This window comes from Carassius carassius, unplaced genomic scaffold, assembly GCF_963082965.1.
Source record: "Carassius carassius unplaced genomic scaffold, fCarCar2.1 SCAFFOLD_56, whole genome shotgun sequence".
NCBI classification, from domain to species: domain Eukaryota; kingdom Metazoa; phylum Chordata; class Actinopteri; order Cypriniformes; family Cyprinidae; genus Carassius; species Carassius carassius.
In genome coordinates this window covers 741,831-760,191 of record NW_026775126.1, presented here as the reverse complement: position 1 = coordinate 760,191, position 18,361 = coordinate 741,831, and the positions used below count along the sequence as shown (strand labels likewise).

At 35.6% G+C, this 18,361-nt stretch overlaps 1 protein-coding gene across 1 annotated transcript; it reads left to right on the top strand.

Annotated features, from left to right (window-relative positions):
* Window positions 1-6,300: 6,300 nt before the first annotated feature.
* Window positions 6,301-8,689, top strand: LOC132136861 (uncharacterized). Its single transcript, XM_059547403.1, has 4 exons — window positions 6,301-6,409; window positions 7,074-7,394; window positions 8,236-8,349; window positions 8,517-8,689. The coding sequence occupies exons 1-4, from the start codon at window positions 6,337-6,339 to the stop codon at window positions 8,687-8,689; spliced, it is 681 nt and encodes a 226-aa protein (XP_059403386.1). The 5' UTR covers window positions 6,301-6,336.
* Window positions 8,690-18,361: the final 9,672 nt, after the last annotated feature.

Below are 18,361 nucleotides of genomic sequence, written 5' to 3'. Positions count from 1 at the left end.
TTTGCACTTTGTGGTGAAGTCTGTGTGTTATGCGTCTGCACTGATTAGTTTGTGGGCGTCTCCGTTAATTGTCATCAGCAGCAGCTGTCACTCATTACCCTCTCTATATAATGGCTTGTCTCACGTCTTGTGTTTGTGAGAGCGTTGTTTCATGTTGGTTAACTGTGTTCTGCTTTCTGTGTTGTTCTGCGTTTGGATGTCCGTGTCTTTCCCCAGAACCTCGTCCACTCATCGCAACCATCACAAGCATCACTACTTACCTTCGGCTCGATTCCCCACAGTTCCTGTGCCACCCTCTCCTGCTGCCAACTCACCACCGTCATCTGGATTCATCACCTCCTTCCACCATCTCGGACTGTATCTTCTTCCCAGCGTTGTTTGTGTTCCAGTTTGTTTGGTTATTGTCTCTCATTAAAACTTTGTTCATACTCGCACTTGATTCCAGCTCCTCCTTCACCCAGTTGTCACAGAACGCTCTCACCCACCATGGAAGCAGCGAGCACCATTTCACTATCTGACTTCATCCATCACAGCGTCAATCGTATGGATCGGCAGCAGGAGAGCATGGTAAACATGCAAACACGACGCGCGATCCAAGCCCTGGTGACACAGGTGTCCGAGCTCACCCAGCGGATTCATCAACTCACTTCTCCCACTGCGCCCATCGCACCGCCTGCGCCGCCCATCCCCCGGGAGACCTCCCAGGACCAATTCCGGCCATAGCCACGACTTCCGGCACCAGATAATTATTCCAGTGAGCCAAACTTTTGCAAGACTTTCCTTAATAAGTGTTCCATGCACTTTGCTTTACAGCAACGCACCTTCGCGACCGTGGAGTCGAAGGTTGCATTTTCCCTGACTTTACTATCTAACAAAGCCGCCTTATGGGGGACGGCGGTGTGGGAGAACCAACATCTGTGTTGCGTCTCGTTCCACACCTTCTCGGATGAGATGAAAAGAGTCTTCGATCGAGCCGCGGCTGGTAGCTCTCAGACCTGCAACAAGGAAGATCTTCGGTCAAGGACTATTCCATCCAGTTCCGTACCCTGGCGGCCGCGTGCCAGTGGAACGAGGCGGTGCAGAGGGATCGATTCCTGCATGGGCTGGCCAACCGTGTTCAGGAGGAGATCTACCTCCTCGAGCTGCCCCCTACACTCAACGGTCTTATCGACCTGGCTCTTCAAGTTGATGCCCGGATTAACCGTCTGGGTAGACAGACCAGTCCTACACGCCATCCCATCTCTCTGGAAAGGGGCCGCTCGAGTCGAAAGAACACGGTCGGTCTCGTCGACGACCACGAACCCATGCAGATTCCATCTATTCCTGCCCGGTGAAAGGAGCCAGCCCGGTAGTAAGGATGAGGCTACTATCGGGTGGCATCTCCGCCGGGAAGTCCTCAACTACATCACCGACTCTCCTTCCGGTGAAACTGTGGTGGGAGAATCACACTCACGACTGGCACGCCCTTCTGTACTCTGGAGCCGAAGGTAACTACATTGACTCTATCATTGCACGTTACTTGAACATTCCTATCCTTCCTATTTCTCAGCCCATCCATGTCACCGCCCTCAATGGCCAGGAACTGCCACACGTCCCCCACCATACGGAACCCATCACTCTGCTCACATCCGGCAACCACTGTGAAACCATATCCTTTTTCCTCATGGACTCCCCAGTAGCTCCCATTGTTTTAGGTCACCCCTGGTTAATCAAACATATTGTGGAGTGAAAGAGTCTTGTCTGGTTTCTGCTTGTCCTGTTGTCCCTGTCTTTCAGAAGGAGAACATGGTATTATCAAACGTCCCCGCAGAGTACCTGGACCTGAAAGAGGTGTTCAGTAAGTCCTGTGCTGCTTCTCTTCCTCCGCATCGTCCCTACGACTGTGCGATAAAGTGAAGTGACATTCAGCCAAGTATAGTGACCCATACTCAGAATTTGTGCTCTGCATTTAACCCATCCGAAATGCACACACACAGAGCAGTGAACACACACACACACTGTGAGCACACACCCGGAGCAGTGGGCAGCCATTTATGCTGCGGCGCCCGGGGAGCAGTTGGGTGTTCGATGCCTTGCTCAAGGGCACCTAAGTCGTGGTATTGAGGGTGGAGAGAGAACTGTACATGCACTCCCCCCACCCACAATTCCTGCCGGCCCGGGACTCGAACTCACAACCTTTCGATTGGGAGTCCGACTCTCTAACCATTAGGCCACGACTTCCCTTGCAGATAGACTTAGTACCAGGTAAGTCTCCGCCTAAAGGCAAACTATACTCTCTTTCTATTCCGGAGAGGGAGGCCATGGAGAAATACATTTCTGATTCCTTGGCATCGAGGTTCATCCGCCCTTCCTCTTCTCCAGCAGGGGCGGGATTCTTTTTTGTGGGTAAGAAGGATGGTTCTCTGCAACCTTGTATTGATTACCGAGAGCTGAACAACATTACGATAAAGAACACCTATCCTTTGCCACTAATGTCTTCAGCTTTTGAGAGGTTACAGGGAGCATCGGTATTCACAAAATTGGATTTACGTAATGCTTATCATTTGGTCCGCATCAGGAAGGGGGATGAATGGAAAAGCGCCTCTAACACCCCTAGAGGGCATTTTGAATACTTGGTGATGCAGTTCGGGCTCTCCAACTCGCCAGAGGTTTTCCAAGCACTCGTTAATGACGTGTTGAGAGATATGGTAGATCAGTTTATATATGTTTCATCTCTCCAGGAACACGTTCAACATGTCAGACGAGTGCTCCAGAGGTTACTTGAGAATGGGCTTTTTGTCAAGGCGGAGAAATAAGTATTACATGCACAGTCTGTTCCCTTCCTAGGGTATATCATCTCATCCGAGGGAATATGCATGGACCCTGACAAGGTTAAGGCTGTGATAGATTGGCCATCTCCAGATTCCTGTAAGGCCCTACAGCGGTTTCTGGGGTTTGCCAATTTCTATCTGCGTTTTATTCGCAATTTCAGCCAACTAGCCTCACCTCTGATGGCCTTGACCTCTCCCAGTACTCCGTTCAGGTGGTCGGACACAGCCGAGACTGCGTTCGCTAACCTCAAGAGCCGCTTTGTTTCGGCTCCCATCCTTGTGGCCCCTGACCCCGCACTGCAGTTCGTGGTGGAGGTAGACGCATCAGAGGTAGGGGTAGGAGCAGTGCTGTCCCAACGTGCTGCCTCGGACGATAAGGTACATCCATGTGCGTTTTTCTTCCATCGTTTATCTCCTGCGGAACGCAATTATGACATTGGTAACAGAGAATTGTTGACCGTCAAATTAGCTTTAGAGAAGTGGCGTCACTGGTTGGAAGGCTCAGGGGTGCCACAGTTCCTGTGCCACCCTCTCCTGCTGCCAACTCACCACCATCATCTAGATTTATCACCTCCTTCCACCATCTCGGACTGTATCTTCTTCCCAGCGTTGTTTGTGTTCCAGTTTGTTTGGTTATTGTCTCTCATTAAAACTTTGTTCATACTCGCACTTGTTTCCAGCTCTTTCTTCACCCAGTCGTCACATCTTGTGAATGTGCATTGCAGATATCTATTTTGTAAATAACAAAATGTAGGTTTTTTTTTGCGCACAACAAGCATTCACATTGCTTCATTAAATGTAGGTTAAACCCCATCATATGGAATACTTTAATAATTATATTTACTATTTTTATGGAAATAGAAAATTACAGTTTGGCAGACTGTCAATGGAGGGAAAGAAAACTCTAAATTTCATAAAAATTATAATGACTTGTGTTCTGAAGATGAACGAAAGTCTTACAGGTTTGGAATGTAATTAATGACAGAATTAAAATGTTTGGGTGAACAAAGCCTTTAAGTACAACTGAAAGTAATACCTTTTACTAATGTCTTTTGAGTTTGAAGGATTATACATTACAAGTATTGGTAGCAAAACTGCAGTGAATGTGGCTTGAAAGTGTGTAAAATATCCAGTAACGAATAACGTTAAATATTTTTTTTTATGCATTTCAGTGTAGTTTACATTGGTGATTTTCATTTTTAGTTGAATATACATTTAAGTTGACAACACCCTATGTCTTGTAAATCTGTTTCTTTGTTAGGATGTCAAGGACTCATACCAACAAATTCCAGTGGGAATGGTCTCCCTGGATCTAGAAAGTCCAGAGCTAAAGCCTTTCGGAAAGCACGTCATCTTGGAAGGGAGCTTAGTGATGGAACCAGGAAACCTGCCCCAGGCTTACTGTCTTTTCTTTGGACTCTGCCCTGCACTTGGACTATCTGAAGTACATGAAAAACACTTTCCACTTCATCAAGCAGGTAAATCCCAACTTGGGAAAGGGTGAGCTGACACCTAAAATTCAATCTTTAAAAAATGAGCTGGCTGTTACAGTGTGACGGGCTTCCTCTAAAGAAGACGGCACTTTTCTTTGGTGTTACCTTTTAATATTCACTGTACTGTGAAAAAAGCCCCAGGTTACATTTTGTCCAAGAGTTTGGTTGTTTGTTTTGAAAGAATTTACGTAAATTCAACTTATGTAGTTTTAATGTTATATAGCCTCGTTTTACTCATTAATTTGATTATATTTACATCTTTAGTCTTGACCATGCAAGATATGTGGATTCATTTTTCAAGTAGTTTGCATCCCACAGCACAATATCTTACTGGCCAAAAGATTATATTATTCTTCCCAGTGACATCCATTTCATTTTATAGAACAAAATAATATAATCTTTCTTCTGGTTACATTTAAATCTTTGAATTCTGCTTAATCAGACACAATTAACAGAAAATAACAGACACCACTAGGCCATTCACTGCAATACAAATATATAAAAACAATTCTAATATAAATAGTCAAATAAATAATATAAAGAACAAAAATTCAATAAAATGACACATGACTTGGATAAAACTATTACACTGAAAAAATATCTGCATAGAGATGCACTTAAGATAGTAATGCATATTCAAATGTTAAAAATGTGTTTTAAAAAGTGACAAACATTAACCTCCTGTGGTTGTTCCTGTTAAAGTCCTGTTAACAGTTCTAGAAAGATGTTGGCCGCTGGAGTGAAAAAAAAAACTGTTGAGCATGAAATGAGAAGCAAAGAAGAAAGAAAGCTGATCACAGTCACACGTCACAAAAATAAACGCATCAGTTTCTATTCCTCTCTTCTCTCAGTCGTATATGTATCTCTCATCATGGATATTTTAGCATGTTTCTGCATGCTTGACTGTTGAACCACAGGAGTTTTCTGACATGTATTGATCGACAGATGTTTGGCCTGATCAAGTATTGTGTTAAAATCAGATTCAGGTGTGTGGTTTGGTTCCTTCCAGGGAATAAATTGTTCTCAGGGGCAGGGGTTTGAAATGTTAAAGTCACCGCAGCTGCTGTTAGAAGATCTGGCTGCTATAGAAAGTGTCTGTGTCTGAATGACAAACTCAACTTCATTTCAATAAGTACTTACTTAACGAGCTCTTAAAGAGTACGTACTCTACAGACAAATACATCTGATCCGCCATTTTTACGTTATCATGTGACCTATGACGTTATAACAAGCACAACAACTTAAGAAATAAGAGCACTAATTCATCTATCTGTAAAAATATTGATGATGATGAAATTTGCTCATTTTTGTAGAACATTTCTTGTAGAAGAAACAGTTCCCTTGTGATTGTAGTATAACCAATAGATTTTGGGTTTTTATACTGTAGTTTAACTCTGCTAATATAACCCACAGTTTATCTGTTATCCTTAAAGATATTATTTTTTAAATAATGAAATCCAAAATCGTAATCACCTGAATATGTTATTAAACTCTTGATTGTATGTGTAAAATTGTTCATCCACACGTAAAACTGGCTATTATTAAACTATTAAACTATTATTGAATGTCTCTCATGTTTGATCCCAGAGGGTTATAAATAACAAAAACAACAACAAATGCATTCTCATTGATCTCCGTCATCCCATTATAGTTATGTTTTCTGATTATGATTGTTCATTGTTAAAGACACTGCCATCTTTCCCTGAGCTTGTGTGTAATTGTTAGTTCTGCAGTAATAATAATGATAATAAAAATAAGATTGGACAAACACCTTATAGCATCAGAAACACAACTTTTTGTCATGTTGTATAATTGATTCTGTACTTCAGTAAATACAGTCAAACACTGAGCAATCATGTATTAAAGATTTCACTCTAGGAAGTGCTGACAAACATATTTCACTCTAGGAAGTGCTGACAAACATCGCCTACTGTAAAACCACAAGAGTTTTTGGTTGAAGACACAGTCCCTCATCTGTACTTCATACCAGTCTAACAGTGTGTTTCAGATATTTACAGTGTTATTATATTAGAATGGTTGGAGAACAGTCAAGGATTATGGTTCGTGCTTTTGTTGTGTTATGTTTGTGCTGGAGGCGTCTGGTTGGTAAGTTATTAATGTGTCTTCTTGAAGTTTTAATAGAGTAATATGGTTCTGTTAAAACTCTGCAGCCATTGTTTATCTGTTATTCCTATTATAAATTAAATACGCCATAATCTGCTTTTATTTTCTTACGCTTATGTTGTACATGTGGTCCACTATTTCAACATAATTTAACTTATGTGTGACTTTCTTATAATCTAGTACTAAAAAAAGTTTAGTTGATCTTGAGCTTGTTAATCTAATCATGTAAATTACACAAGTTAATATAAATAAAGAAATAGATCTGAAAATTAAAAAAAACAAGAGATGCATTTAGTTGATGTACAGTATTCAAGTTCTCTATTGTCTAACTATTGTCTAATAATTGTAATAAGTTACATTACATTGTTTTGTCAGTATTCACTTGTTGCAAAATGTCTCAGTAGTTTTGGAAGAACATATTGAATCAAACTTATGAAGCAGGAAGAACTGATGATTTACTACGAGTTAATATTTGCTTATTTAAACCAAGATCCGTTTTTTGATCACAAAAGAAACATGGTAACAAGGGCCCATTTCAGAGACTTAATGACATATTAACTTCTATATTGTAATAAAATTAAATAAAAATTCCTCATTAAAACCCATCAAACTGATCTGAGAGTGATAGTTCCTGTTTGTTCTCCAGGCGGGACAGATGAAGTGACGTCTGTGTCAGTGATGGAGGGAGAATCTGTCTCTCTAAACACTGGTGTTACTGAAGTACAGAAGTATCGTCTGATTCAGTGGAGGTTTGGAGAAACACGAATAGCTCAATTCAACAGTCTGACCAGAAGCAGCTCCACATATGACACTGATGATGATAAAACACTCAAAAACAGACTGAATCTGGATCCTCAGACTGGATCTCTGACCATCACAAACAGCAGAACCACAGACTCTGGACTCTATCAACTAATACTCACCAGCAGAGAGACCAGATCCAAGAGCTTCAGAGTCACAGTCTCTGGTGAGTACAGAATTACTGTCAGTCTCCTTCACTAGTGTCTTCAGATATTTTATTTCACTTTATTTTATGAAAATAATCTTGTTTGTTGTTTTTCTTTTCGTCCCTTTTCAGTACAATTTGTATAACCACAGTTTTCCTACAATATCATGGTTAAACTATAGAATAACAAAGCTGTAATGAACCAGAACTCGATCCATAATGCAGGCTTTATAATAATATATTATAGTTAAAACAGATGCCAGCATGTGTCTTCATACATTGCATGTAGCCTATAGTGAAAATAAAATACGATCGATCATAATAATCAATGATAATTCACAAAGTAAAAACACGGTGTACATGTAGTTAAATCTAATTTGAATGGAGGAATGTAAGTAATTGTAGAAGTCCAAAGTTCTGTGAAACTACGTGGCTGTCCTTTTTGTATTTCAATATTTAGTCATTTTATTCGTGAACTGGATAATGAGTTTCTTTTCTGACCACTTGCCTTTATGGATGTGAAGTATCCCATGTAGTAAAAAATATTCAATATAAAAAATGACTTGTTTCCCATAGGAAATAGTTTTTTCATTGCTGAACTATACAGGGAATTTAATTTACACAGTGTAGTCTGCTCACAAATGATTCAAGGAATGACATGAACTGAAATATCAAGTGGAAAGATTTCAAGTATGTATTTTGTGTTGACACATAATCGTTGTCATACAAATCTGAAAGCAAGCAGTTGTGGTGAACAAGCCACCATCTAAAGCAGATGCAGAAAAACTTCTGCAAAAGAACCCGACTGTAAGTAGATTAACATTATTTGTCTTAACTCTTAACTAACGCCTTTCATTATCAGCGACTACTACACAAAGTTCTTCATCAGCAGAAAGTTCCTCAAGCTCCAGATGTGTGTCGTCCAGCTGTGCAGTGAACAATTCAACCCTCAAACACACTGAGAATCTCAATACAGGTACATCATCTGTGAGATTTCAGACTCAATTCTGTTAGCGTAGTCAATTCAAGTCTAAAATCACATTGATTGTTTTCTCCAAACACAGCCTAATATTCATATTATTACATAGACCTATCATAATAACCCATTAGTTAAAATGTAAAGAGTGATCTTTTTCTTTTCAGACTGTACCCACTGTTGTGAGACTTGTGAAGCTGCGATCCGATTGGTCGTCGCTGCAGTGGTGGGCGTGGCTGCTGTTGCTGTGCTGGTTTATGACATCAGATCTACAAGAAGTGAACAACACAGAAGAGACTCACCATTAAACCCACGGAGTGAAATCAGACCAACAGTTTAAATTTACAAGAAGGTTGAGCTTCAGCTCTGTGTGAATCAAGTCTGTTTTATAGTTTATATTCCACTCTGCTCTTAGTTTGATCTTCATCTCTCATCAGGACTATTTTAGCACATATTTTACAAATCTGGTCTGTTGAACCCCATGATCTACAGATGTCTGATCTGATCAAGTACCTCCATTGTTTTCAGATGTTAAAATCATTGTTTGGTCCAGTGCTTTCCAAAAACAGTTGTGCTAAGTTAAGATATAAGGTTATTGCACATCCAGTCTGTTATTTATAGGCTATGTTTTAACCCGTTAATAATGTTCAAAACTGTTTTTCTGTAATTAAATTCTATAATAAGTGTATAATTTTTACATTAAGATATATAAATAAATGTATAATAAGTGTATGAATATTACATTTATATATATGCAAGTCCATGTGACAGAAAAAAAACTACAGTTTCTGTTCAGGGTTTTCTTCCTGAAATCAATACTATTTTAATATTTTAGTCTACTTAAAAGCATTATCTAAAAACAATGTAGCTACAATAATCAAAACTTACTCAACTTGAGCAGAAAAGAAATATAACTAGCAATTTCAAAGTTTAAGTTATATCCTAGCCATCTAAAAACTATTTTCCCAATTATAATTACATGATTCTTTTGAAATGTTCTTAGCCGACAGATGAATAATGCTAAACAGGGACGTGCACAGACTGAGGGGCAGGGGTTCAGGTGGAAAAAAGGACACCTCTCATATTTATTTAAAGAGTAACTTAAACCAACTTTTTTAGTTAATGATCTGTAATAATGGGGCTTTATTAGTGCTGTTCATTGATTCGAGTAACTTTTTTGACATTAGAGTATAAAGTGTTGTAATTCTACAATATATGGTGTAAAAACGTCCGAGTGCTGCCCTCTTCAGGTTAAACGGTGGCTACTGCAGTTGATTTTTCCGATTGGATGTTTGCAGTGGCAGGTGACGTAAGCAGTTTCCAGCTCACCACGCCCCTTGGCAGAATAAAACCATCATGTTTTCCTAAACAAAACGTTAAATATATTAGGGGTGTGTTGATATCGACAAAACAGATATATCTTGATATCTTCTGGGATTTTATTGATGACGATATTTAGACAACATTTTGCTGAGTGTGTTATTGTGCTGTTAAGGATAAGGTTGATAAGACTAACATGGACAGCTGACTCCTACAGTTTTTGATATTCTTCATATTCTGTTTGGTGATCAGTTCACAGCAATGATAGAAGTTAATCTTTTCCAATAAGTTTACATTGATTCTTAATTTTCATAGGGATTTTTATCTTTAAAAAGCCTTTTTTCTATAAGTATGCATCATCTGTTTAGTCAAATTCTTAACTTGAATCAGTCAGTTAATATACTGTAAAAAGTAATTCGGGTTGTTATCACGCAAATGAAATCAGTATTTGACAAAATTCCTCTTTTCAATGCAGAGGAAACACAGAAGCTGCATTAGAAGGGGCATTTAGATGCATTTACACACCGTTTAATGCAGGACTTGAATGATTTAACCTGCAGTTACAAATGCATTAATATAGTTTTGATATTTTATACATAAAATGTTGAATACTGATATTTGATTTTTGTTTTAAATAAAAAATATATTTTAAATGTTAAGTTAAAGCCACCATTAGCTGGCAGCAAGTCACTGTTAATAAGTGAGTCATTGCGATTAAACGAATCATTTAAATTGTTGATTCACTCAGGAACGAATCACCGTCATGTTGCTCAGAGGTAGAAAATGGGATTATATATTTGTTGGCGAAATAGAACAAAAACAGTTAATTGTGTCTGATGTAAGTGTTTATTGAACTGCTGTATGAAGTCTTCGCGTGATACTGATTAACTGTATCACATCATGTAAATATATACATTTCTGAGCATCTTAACTTGCAATGACTCACGAGTCGACTGAGCTGCACAAGGTCAAAGATTCCTGAGATTTATTCCTCCCCAGCTAGCAGGGAACGTTCTCAGAAATTTGGCTAACATTCCATAAAAGATTTTTAAACGTTTGAAAGGAAACATTTGAATGTAATGCTTAAAAAATGTTCTAAGAATGTTTATAATTTAAAAAAATGTTCCTATAACGTTAAGTGAAAACAAAGCTAGAACATTCTTCCTGCAACATTTTGAGGATGTTTTGAGGATGTTGTTGAGGTAACATAATATAAATTGTTTTCAGAAACATATTGGTACAATGTTTCAAGATAACAAAAGGAAGAACATTCTCTCAGCCACATTAGTAGAACATTGTAAGAACATCATTGAGGCTTGAGGTGATGAAAGGTTCTAACAAAACGTTCTTCTAATGTGACGGTCTAACAAAGATAGAACATTTTATCCGCAAAATTTTGAGGATGTTGTTGAGGAAACAAATTATAAAATGTTGTCAATAAAACATTGGGACAATGTTTCAAGATAACAAAAGGAAGAACATTCTCTCAGCCACATTAGTAGAACGTTATATGCAGAGATGTATAGTAACGAAGTAGAACTACTTCACTACTGTACTTAAGTACTAAAAGGCGGTATCTGTACTTTATTAGAGTATTATTTTTTTCTCCTACTTCCACTTTTACTTCAGTACATATTTTCGATGAGTTTAATACTTTTACTCCGATATTTTTTTTATGTGCTGCATCATTACTCGTTACAATTATAAAAATGTTACGAATCATTCCATTACAAACAGAACTGTAGATGGCAGGTTTGATGAAGCTGGCACATCATTGAGCGAATCAAGCGATTAAGAAGACTGCGCGTGCTGACTGAACTGCTGTGAAGAGAGAGATGAACACCGAGCCGAGCCAGATAATAACTCGAGTTCACGAGTCAAGAACCGGTTGCATCGGTTTTCGAATCACCAGTAGTTCTTTCTGACAGTTCGATTCAATAAACCAGTTGAAGAAAACAGTTCACCGGTTCTTTTGCGCTCGACGTAATGGCGTCATTGGCGTTGACTGCAAGCCCTCGGTTTACTCGCGCTCATAACATTAGCACAGAATCAGTTCAGAATCAATCACCAAAAGAATCAGTTCAGACACTCTGTGTGTCAGTCTGCTTCACGCTGAATCACACATGCGCAGTATCATCAGCTCCTCGGTTCTCGAATCAGACGCGTCTGACAGAAACGGTTCTTGACCACTGATCTATAATATAAGTTATATATATAGATCAGTGTTCTTGACTCGTGAACGAGTCAGTCTGTTGTTCGTTATCTGGCTCGGCTCTGTGTTCATCTTCAGTTCTCTCTTCACAGCAGTTCAGTCAGTGTACTGTTTGAGTAAATGAATTACTCCGGGATATTGGTTTGTTTGAACTCAGAGGGAGTGTCAGCCACATTAAACAAGTTAACAGCTTAAAGGAGCATTCCGTAGGTTCTGAAATTTCTAACTGTTATTGACACCAGTGGCCGTTAGAGGAACTGCAGCCAGTCTCATGCTCGTTCTCAGTGCGCACGCTCTTTTTTTTTTTTATTTACGAGGAGTGTCCGTGGGTGTCTGAATTGTGCTGGAGGCTGGTCACTTCTTTCCATCCGCAGAGTCCATTTGAAAACACTATTGCCGCTGCTTACTATAATGGCTGGCGTGCCGTACGGTTGTAAGCCCAAGTAGACGAGAACGCGCATGACGTCACATTTTGTGAATTTTCGCGCCAATTCGGGCCCGACTCCTCCACACACAATTGAGCCTACAGGCTGATAGAGGCAACTGTGGTGGACAGTCGAGGTGTCATTCTTTTTTTTACATCATGGTTGGCTCATACATGTACAAATGAAAACTCTATCTTAAAGATTTTTTTTAAAGTAAAAACCTCCACATAGCTCCTTTAAGTCATTTGTGGATTAATGCGTATTGGAGACGCAAACTGTTTAAAATGATTCAGTTCGATTTGGTGAACTGGTTCAAAAAGAGTTACATCGAATGATTCGTTCATGAACCGGATATCACAAACTGCTTTGTTTTGAACTCTCTCACAACAGAAACAGAAGAGAAGACAATGCTGAATAAAGTCATAGTTTTTGCTATTTTTGGACCAAAATGTATTTTCGATGCTTCAGAATATTCTACCTGACCCTCTGATGTCACATGGACTACTTTGATGATGTTTTTCTTACCTTTCTGGACATGGACAGTAGACCGTACACACAGCTTCAATGGAGGGACTGAGAGCTCTCGGACTAAATCTAAAATATCTTTAACTCTGTTCTGAAGATAAACGGAGGTCTTACGGGTTTGAAACAATATGAGGGTAAGTTATTAATGACATAATTTTGATTATTGGATGAACTAACCCTTTAACATTACTATTCATAAGTTTCATGGTTTCTTGGTTTCATTTATAATATTTCATGGTTTACACAACTGTTTTTTTTTGTTTTGTGTTTTTTTTAAACCAAGCTTTGTTTCATAATGTTTTTACATTTTATTTTCTTACATTTTATTTGTATAAAAAAATGAATAATTGTAAATGTTTACCTATTTAGGTCATATGTTTATGTTGACTTGAAAATAAACACTAATTTTCAGCAGTTATGATTTCTCTGTTTGATTATTATTTGAATTGCATGGTTGCTGTTGGGCGCAGATATTGAATATGGGCCAAATTAGTTGTTTTAAAATAATCTGGCTTGTGGCCTGTGCTCGGGAGACATCTGGCTTTTCAATGGCGACATTATGGCATGAATATGGGCCAATTTCGAGTCTTCTGGCTATCGTTTGGTAAGGCATTGGCATTTTTCTGGCAGCTTTCTGGTGTGCTTTTGGCAAAAGTCTTTGGGCCAGTTTTGGCCCTGCATTCCTGGTGGTATGATTGCCAAAACTAAAAACAGAGTTTGGGCCATAAAAGGCCCGGAACAATTTTGCTATATGGGCTGTAGCTCAAGACTGTAATTCAGCCCTCCTTGATGCAATTCAAGAGAAGAAGAGATACAGCGCTCAGCTGCTTCAGAGAAATGCCCCCGAGCCGAACCGAATGGCGTTTGGATATGAGAATATATGATTTGCGCTTTCTTCTCAATAACGAAATAAACAACGACTACAGAGAAATCACAGCATAAAGCAGCAGTTAAAAATGCATCTTATTACACCGATGTGGATGTTTGCACGAGCTCAGTAAAGCATTCACGTCACGTCTATAGTATTTTATGCCATGGGCGTAGGTTTGGTCCCAACAATGTTAATTCTTGATATCAACAATTCAATTTTCACTAGTAACAATGTTAATTCTTGATATCAACAATTCAATTTTCACTAGTAACAATGTTAATTCTTGATATCAATTATATTTTTAGATAGTAAAAATGTTGATTCTTGATATCAGGAATTAGATTTCTACTAGTAACAATGTTAATTCTTGATATCAATTATATTTTTAGATAGTAAAAATGTTGATTCTTGATATCAGAAATTAGATTTCTACTAGTAACAACTGCTATTTTTGATATCAACAATTCAATTTGAATGGAAGCCTATGGTGACATTTAACTAGTGAAAATACAATTCCTGATATCAAGAATTAACATTGTTACTAGTGGAAATTGAATTGTTGATATCAAGAATTAACATTGTTACTAGTGAAAATTGAATTGTTGATATCAAGAATTAACATTGTTACTAGTGGAAATTGAATTGTTGATATCAAGAATTAACATTGTTACTAGTGGAAACTGAATTGTTGATATCAAGAATTAACATTGTTACTAGTGAAAACTGAATTGTTGATATCAAGAATTAACATTGTTACTAGTGGAAATTGAATTGTTGATATCAAGAATTAACATTGTTACTAGTGGATATTGAATTGTTGATATCAAGAATTAACATTGTTACTAGTGGAAATTGAATTGTTGATATCAAGAATTAACATTGTTACTAGTGAAAATTGAATTGTTGATATCAAGAATTAACATTGTTACTAGTGAAAATTGAATTGTTGATATCAAGAATTAACATTGTTACTAGTGAAAATTGAATTGTTGATATCAAAAATAGCAGTTGTTACTAGTGAAAATTTAATTGTTGATATCAAGAATTAACATTGTTACTAGTGAAAACTGAATTGTTGATATCAAGAATTAACATTGTTACTAGTGGAAACTGAATTGTTGATATCAAAAATAGCAGTTGTTACTAGTGAAAATTGAATTGTTGATATCAAGAATTAACATTGTTACTAGTGGAAACTGAATTGTTGATATTAAGAATTAACATTGTTACTAGTGAAAACTGAATTGTTGATATCAAGAATTAACATTGTTACTAGTGGAAACTGAATTGTTGATATCAAGAATTAACATTGTTACCAGTGAAAATTGAATTGTTGATATCAAGAATTAACATTGTTACTAGTGAAAACTGAATTGTTGATATCAAGAATTAACATTGTTACTAGTGGAAATTGAATTGTTGATATCAAGAATTAACATTGTTACTAGTGGAAATTGAATTGTTGATATCAAGAATTAACATTGTTACTAGTGGAAATTGAATTGTTGATATCAAGAATTAACATTGTTACTAGTGAAAATTGAATTGTTGATATCAAGAATTAACATTGTTACTAGTGAAAATTGAATTGTTGATATCAAGAATTAACATTGTTACTAGTGAAAATTGAATTGTTGATATTAAGAATTAACATTGTTACTAGTGAAAATTGAATTGTTGATATCAAGAATTAACATTGTTACTAGTGGAAATTGAATTGTTGATATCAAGAATTAACATTGTTACTAGTGGAAACTGAATTGTTGATATCAAAAATTAACATTGTTACTAGTGGAAATTGAATTGTTGATATCAAGAATTAACATTGTTACTAGTGAAAACTGAATTGTTGATATCAATAATTAACATTGTTACTAGTGGAAATTGAATTGTTGATATCAAAAATAGCAGTTGTTACTAGTGAAAATTGAATTGTTGATATCAAGAATTAACATTGTTACTAGTGAAAATTGAATTGTTGATATCAAGAATTAACATTGTTACTAGTGGAAATTGAATTGTTGATATCAAGAATTAACATTGTTACTAGTGGAAATTGAATTGTTGATATCAAGAATTAACATTGTTACTAGTGGAAATTGAATTGTTGATATCAAGAATTAACATTGTTACTAGTGGAAATTGAATTGTTGATATCAAGAATTAACATTGTTACTAGTGAAAATTGAATTGTTGATATCAAGAATTAACATTGTTACTAGTGGAAACTGAATTGTTGATATCAAGAATTAACATTGTTACTAGTGAAAACTGAATTGTTGATATCAAGAATTAACATTGTTACTAGTGGAAATTGAATTGTTGATATCAAGAATTAACATTGTTACTAGTGGATATTGAATTGTTGATATCAAGAATTAACATTGTTACTAGTGGAAATTGAATTGTTGATATCAAGAATTAACATTGTTACTAGTGAAAATTGAATTGTTGATATCAAGAATTAACATTGTTACTAGTGAAAATTGAATTGTTGATATCAAGAATTAACATTGTTACTAGTGAAAATTGAATTGTTGATATCAAAAATAGCAGTTGTTACTAGTGAAAATTTAATTGTTGATATCAAGAATTAACATTGTTACTAGTGAAAACTGAATTGTTGATATCAAGAATTAACATTGTTACTAGTGGAAACTGAATTGTTGATATCAAAAATAGCAGTTGTTACTAGTGAAAATTGAATTGTTGATATCAAGAATTAACATTGTTACTAGTGGAAACTGAATTGTTGATATTAAGAATTAACATTGTTACTAGTGAAAACTGAATTGTTGATATCAAGAAATTAACATTGTTACTAGTGGAAACTGAATTGTTGATATCAAGAATTAACATTGTTACCAGTGAAAATTGAATTGTTGATATCAAGAATTAACATTGTTACTAGTGAAAACTGAATTGTTGATATCAAGAATTAACATTGTTACTAGTGGAAATTGAATTGTTGATATCAAGAATTAACATTGTTACTAGTGGAAATTGAATTGTTGATATCAAGAATTAACATTGTTACTAGTGGAAATTGAATTGTTGATATCAAGAATTAACATTGTTACTAGTGAAAATTGAATTGTTGATATCAAGAATTAACATTGTTACTAGTGAAAATTGAATTGTTGATATCAAGAATTAACATTGTTACTAGTGAAAATTGAATTGTTGATATTAAGAATTAACATTGTTACTAGTGAAAATTGAATTGTTGATATCAAGAATTAACATTGTTACTAGTGGAAATTGAATTGTTGATATCAAGAATTAACATTGTTACTAGTGGAAACTGAATTGTTGATATCAAAAATTAACATTGTTACTAGTGGAATTTGAATTGTTGATATCAAGAATTAACATTGTTACTAGTGAAAACTGAATTGTTGATATCAATAATTAACATTGTTACTAGTGGAAATTGAATTGTTGATATCAAAAATAGCAGTTGTTACTAGTGAAAATTGAATTGTTGATATCAAGAATTAACATTGTTACTAGTGAAAATTGAATTGTTGATATCAAGAATTAACATTGTTACTAGTGGAAATTGAATTGTTGATATCAAGAATTAACATTGTTACTAGTGGAAATTGAATTGTTGATATCAAGAATTAACATTGTTACTAGTGGAAATTGAATTGTTGATATCAAGAATTAACATTGTTACTAGTGGAAACTGAATTGTTGATATCAAAAATTAACATTGTTACTAGTGAAAACTGAATTGTTGATATCAAGAATTAACATTGTTACTAGTGAAAATTGAATTGTTGATATCAAGAATTAACATTGTTACTAGTGAAAATTGAATTGTTGATATCAAGAATTAACATTGTTACTAGTGGAAATTGAATTGTTGATATCAAAAATAGCAGTTGTTACTAGTGAAAATTGAATTCCTGATATCAAGAATTAACATTGTTACTAGTGGAAATTGAATTGTTGATATCAAGAATTAACATTGTTACTAGTGAAAATTGAATTGTTGATATCAAGAATTAACATTGTTACTAGTGGAAATTGAATTGTTGATATCAAGAATTAACATTGTTACTAGTGAAAATTGAATTGTTGATATCAAGAATTAACATTGTTACTAGTGAAAATTGAATTGTTGATATCAAGAATTAACATTGTTACTAGTGAAAATTGAATTGTTGATATCAAAAATAGCAGTTGTTACTAGTGAAAATTTAATTGTTGATATCAAAAATAGCAGTTGTTACTAGTGAAAATTTAATTGTTGATATCAAGAATTAACATTGTTACTAGTGAAAACTGAATTGTTGATATCAAGAATTAACATTGTTACTAGTGGAAACTGAATTGTTGATATCAAAAATAGCAGTTGTTACTAGTGAAAATTGAATTGTTGATATCAAGAATTAACATTGTTACTAGTGGAAACTGAATTGTTGATATTAAGAATTAACATTGTTACTAGTGAAAACTGAATTGTTGATATCAAGAATTAATATTGTTACTAGTGGAAACTGAATTGTTGATATCAAGAATTAACATTGTTACCAGTGAAAATTGAATTGTTGATATCAAGAATTAACATTGTTACTAGTGAAAACTGAATTGTTGATATCAAGAATTAACATTGTTACTAGTGGAAATTGAATTGTTGATATCAAGAAT